Consider the following 5733-nt stretch of genomic DNA (forward strand, 5'->3'; position numbering starts at 1 on the left):
TTAAATAATTTGTATATGAATTAATTGAATAATTGACACGAGTGGGTATTTCGCTGCGCTGGCGAACTGCTCTCTGAATTTGGACTGAGTTACCCCATAAATAAAAGTGTTTGTGCAGCAATTTAATATCATCAGCACGTATCCGGTGTGTTGAAAAATGTATTGAGAGTCATTGTACTTAGTTTGATCCAATCCGACAATGACGCTATAGAGGAATTCGGCAACATTCACCGACCACAGGATGATGAAGCTGCCGGAAATGGTGAGAAGTAAGATCACAGACCTCCTTCTGCTCTCCATCTCCGGGTCACTGCGGTTCTCCGCCTTGCTCTGACCCCTCAGCCCCTTACGGACGCGACTTGTCACCAAAATGTGCCTGACCGTCAGAACATTGAGTATTAGTATAAATACGAACGGGAGCAATGGCGTTAGAACTGTCGAAAGCCACCTATATCCCAGCCACCCGGGATCTGTATAGTAATCCGGCTTTGTAATACAGTCCCAGGGTACATTGTCAATCACTTTCACAGGATGATTTATAAAGAAGCAGGGCACATTTTTAAAACCAAGCAAAACTCCGATTGTTGTCAGAATCACAGCCGCAGTTTTCCCGGTGCAATACTTTGCTTTCTGCTTCTGGCAACAGATGGCGACAAACCGATCAAATGTAAAAGTGACGGTGAACCAGACAGAACAGTCAGTGGCTGCCTCTCTCAGGGCAGTAATCACACTGCATACGGGGGTGATGTCCAGGAAAGTCCCGGGGAAGTAATAATAACTGACCCGCCACAATATCACCGGAAAGACGATGGTTATTAGATCCGCCGTTGCCATGGCCACCAGGTAGCGAGTGGTGCAGGTAGAGAGACCGCACTTTCCCCGGGACAGGATCACAATCGCCACAACATTCACTGCGTGCATAGCAAAAAGAATGAGTGAATTATTATCTCGCCACTCCATGGTTCTCAGTGTGGAGATTAGCTGTAAATTGAGAACATTAAAACTTTCCAGACAGCTGGCTTCTGGGGGTTTCTAAGGTGTAATGCGGGGGTCGCAGAAGCCTCATACACGTGCATTCTGGTGAAAAAGTGCAGTACTCGAGGAGGAGCAGAATTTGGGAAGGAGGCTCTGTCAACTGATCGCTCAGGGTGCTTTGGGGGTATCAATTTCCAACACCCACCATTAGGTTTTCGACTGATTTCTAAAGCTTGGTCGCTCGGCAACTTGCTCAGCGATTCTGATTGCCGCGATACCGTCACCTGTGTGCCGGAATTCTCCGCATGCGCAGAACCCCGCTCCCACACCGCTGCCTATTTACAAATTTCCCAGCAAAGTTCATTCTCCCGTTGTATTATCTTCCTATCCTCCTCGACTTCTGTTTGTCACCCGCCCACCGTGGCCTCCCTTGGCTAGTTACTTATGAGTTCTGTAGCCACTCTTGCGAGTGTTCCTTCACGTTGTTTTCAAGGAATCTGAAGTGAAATTTCAATTTTCGCTTTTAAAGATTTTGCCTGACTCGCTGAATGTTTCAAATATGTTAGTAGTTAGTGTTTAATCCATCCAATGTCCAAAGGAGAAAACAAAATATGTACATCAAAGCATGTGCCTCTGTTCGGGTTTGCTCCAAATTACTGCAGCGTTATTCGAAATATTTCAATGTTTGTTCTTCCAGATGGGAGAATTGCATGAAACTTATGCCGTCTGAACTCGAACTGACACCAGCAGGGTTCTCTCTTAATTCCCTCTTCATTTCTCTGATAATGGGACGTGGAAAAATTCCTGGTTCGCTATATCGCGTGTCGACCCTAATTTGAATCGTGGAAACTCCCGATGGTGCGGAGTCTAAGTCACAAGTGATATCTACCGTGCTCTCCTGAATCTCACCGGGGATTCGCTTCTCAAGTTCCCTTCAAACTTGCAGCAACTTCTTAAAACACAAAGCAATACCTTTAAATTTGTATTTAACGCATGTTGCGCTATTGATTCGGAATAACACAAAGCAGCCGGTGAAGCTGCCGAGCGCACCGGATTATCGGAGCTTATTTTAACAACAGCTTTGCAACGATAATCTAAAACTGCTTGTCATGATTCAGCAAAATGAAGCCTTTTCCCCGATATCCTACTCTATATCAGTTTCAGCTGCCGGTTTATTTTCAGCGGAGGCCACAGCTGAAACTTCAAGGGAACTTCTGAACGAACACAAAGTTTTTGTCACAACGTCTGCAGCGCACTCACTGATACACCCGCGATCATGTCGGTAAAGGAACAAGTCCAAAGACCGCGCACACAGAACTGCAAATATTAGTTCGCCTATGTTCTTACCAGGAACACCAGTAACGGCAATGACCATGTACCATATCTTTCTCACACGGTAAAATGTTTCAAGCATTCTGTGAAAGATTCAGCCTGACTCCCAGCTGCCCGCGATCTCGCTGAAGAAACTCTGAGCTGATGAATCTCTACACTCATTCACTTATACTCGCTCCAGCACGCTGAATATTCAATACTACACAAGGCTGACGTGTCTTCCAACAGCCAGGGTAAAAATAAACATGATTTCAGTCAAGTAAAGTCCCAATTGTGATGAGGTATGACTAGCTTGATGCGAAATTGCAACATCGCAAAGACGGAGAAATGACGATCTGAAAAGTCAGTGAATGTTGTTGTGAAACACTCCAGGGCCCACCTCTCGGTTTATTGATTGTTATTGCTGAACCGGCTGCCATCAAGGCCTCGTAGCAGTATGAAGCAAAGTAATTCCATCACCGTGCACAGGACCCTCGAATGGGCGCAAATACTTAAACGGGCCGAGCATCTGCATTCATTACATTTATACCAACAAAGACAATTGCTTTGCGGATGAACAAAATTGGGAGCGTTGTTGACGGTGGGGTAGACAGCGATATTTACATATTTCACCATCTGAACTGCACTTCCGCTGTAGATAAAACACAATATCGCATATTCTGTTTTTTTTTCTTATCGTGTTACATCGATGTGCTTATGTGTTAAATGGTCTGGACTGATTGGCTTTAAGATCCTTTGACTGTCTGTACACTCGGTGCAGTTATCAGCTCGTAGGCCGTCGGTTATGGGCTGAAATTGATCGGTTTGACAGATGGTCAGCAAAGGGCTGATTGGGGTCAGTATTGAGGTACAGTACGTGTTGGTTTCCTTCCATGGATGAACAGGGCACGGATATTCACGAAGAGTGACGGGGTTCTCGAGAGTGCTGATGCAGAGACGGACAAGGAAATGGAAGTCAAACATCAGCGAAAGCAGCGGTACGGATTGATAATGTGGTGTTCAGTACATACCGAATACCCGCGTTCACTGACCGGAAAGGTCATGATACAATAATATCTAATATTGGCCTGATTAATGTATCGTGACCTTTCTGTCCTCCATAAGTAAAGTGTGTGTTGCGGTGGAGAGGATCCAAAAGTATTTCACCAGAAAGTTGCCGAACGTGGAATATCTTAGATATCAGCGGTGAATCTTTCATTCTCTCCTTGATGCGGAGGAGGAGCAGATGCGTCATTCGTAGTTTAATAATTATTAGAAACCTGCATGTGTTCACTAGTTATAACCATTTCTCCATATCATGGAAATCTCATACGAAGAACATAGGATTATTGGATGCGTATGTTGCAGTATAAATTAGCGTGAGGTGTTATCTTTATCAGAATCAGAATCCTTTATTATCGCCAAGTATGTGGACACATACAGGGAATTTGATGCCGGTTTCCCTGAGCTCTCGCTGTACAGAATCAAAAAGCAAACAAAACAATAATGCAAATAATCGTGAACTATATACAATGAGGTATACCTGTGTATGTACAGGTGGACTTGGTTTATAATAGACTAAAATTCAAGTGTTCATAAGACTGATGGCATACGGAAAGAAACTGTTCTTGTACCTATTTGTCCTGGCATACAGTGATCTAAAGCGCCTACCAGAAGGAAGGAGTTGGGACAGGTGATGTCCAGGGTGTGATGGGTCTACAATGATGCTGCTTTCTCGCTCCCTGACTCTAGATGCATATAAGTCAAGGATCCTTTCCGCAGCTCTGACGGTTCTTTGGAGTATATTCTTGTCTTGTTTGGTAGCTGATCCAAACCAGACAGTGATGGACGGACAGAGAACAGACTGGATTATTCCTGAATAGAATTGAATCAGCAGCTTTATTCGTTTCATGTCGATGTAAGTAATTGACACTGCGATTTAGACGCGCACCTGCTGACCTAGGCTACTGCACTTGCAGTGGAGACAATGATGTCTCCACTAAATTAGAGAGAAAAAAAAAACAAAACAACCGAGTTGGGGTGCTTATTCTGCAGAATTCGGGCACACGGTCGGCCTGACTGATCCTGAGCTGTTGTCCATCACAATTTACTGCTTAATACACTGACATTCGGATATTTTACTCTGACTTTTCCACGGTCATAGTTCTGCAAAACAGAGAAGGGAGGACGGACATCTCATCTTCCAAGCGGACACCTTACAACGAGCTGAAATAAGCTGTGTTCCTTTGTCTTACACCGTCTAAACCGATCTCTCGTTGTTTCTATGATGATGCCCGTGTCAGTTTCTCGCTCCGATACGACGGAACCCTAAAGAACGGCTAGGATTTCACGCTTCAGAGAGAACGAATGAAGTTCCGTGTTTTACATTTTCTTTTCTTTCACCGCCCCGCAATCTTCAAGTTGGAAATAGTCACGTTAGTAATCTTGACCCATTTCCGAGGGTGAGTGTCAGCTAGATTTTCTTTCCACGCAGACTGTTTCACTGGATAAGTCCTGTTGGACTATGTTTCTGTTTCAGACTTTGGGACATCTAGTCATAGTCATAGTCATAGTCATACTTTATTGATCCCGGGGGAAATTGGTTTTCGTTACAGTTGCAGCATAAATAATTCAATAGTAATAAAACCATAAATAGTTAAATAGTGATCTGCAAACTATGCCAGGAAGTAAGTCCAGGACCAGCCTATTGGCTCAGGGTGTCTGACCCTCCAAGGGAGGAGTTGTAAAGTTTGATGGCCACAGGCAAGAATGACTTCCTATGACGCTCTGTGTTGCATCTCGGTGGAATGAGTCTCTGGCTGAATGTACTCCTGTGCCCAACCAGTACATTAGGTAGTGGATGGGAGACATTGACCAAGATGGCATGCAACTTGGACAGCATCCTCTTTTCTGACACCACCGTCAGAGAGTCCAATTACATCCCCACAACATCACTGGCCTTACGAATGAGTTTGGTGATTTTGTTGGTGTCTGCTACCCTCAGCCTGCTGCCCCATCACACAACAGCAAACATGATCGCACTGACCACCACGGACTCGTAGAACATCCTCAGCATCGTCCGGCAGATGTTACAGGACCTCAGCCTCCTCAGGAAATAGAGATGGCTCTGACCCTTCTTGTAGACAACCTCAGTGTTCTTTGACCAGTCCAGTTATTGTCAATTCGTATCCCCAGGTATTTGTAATCCTCCACCATGTCAGGGGTCACCGGTGCCTTCGCTCTCCTCAGGTCTACCACCAGCTCCTTAGCCTTTTTCACATTAAGCTTCAGTTAATTCTGCTCACACCATGTGACAAAGTTTCCTACCGTAGCCCTGTACTCAACCTCATCTCCCTTGCTGATGCATCCAACTATGGCAGAGTCATCCGAAAACTTCTGAAGATGACAAGACTCTGTGCAGTAGTTGAAGTCCGGGGTGTAAATGGT

The 5733-nt window shown here is 44.9% G+C and overlaps 1 protein-coding gene across 1 annotated transcript; it reads right to left on the minus strand.

Moving 5' to 3' along the window:
* On the minus strand, positions 1-2389 carry LOC134341947 (probable G-protein coupled receptor 139). Its single transcript, XM_063039901.1, has 2 exons — positions 2323-2389; positions 1-911 (listed from the first exon to the last, which is right to left on the minus strand). Exons 1-2 carry the CDS (start codon positions 2387-2389, stop codon positions 1-3), a joined length of 978 nt encoding a protein of 325 aa, XP_062895971.1.
* Between the last annotated feature and the right edge of the window lie 3344 nt (positions 2390-5733).

The sequence above is a fragment of the Mobula hypostoma genome, unplaced genomic scaffold, assembly GCF_963921235.1.
Source record: "Mobula hypostoma unplaced genomic scaffold, sMobHyp1.1 scaffold_42, whole genome shotgun sequence".
NCBI lineage: Eukaryota > Metazoa > Chordata > Chondrichthyes > Myliobatiformes > Myliobatidae > Mobula > Mobula hypostoma.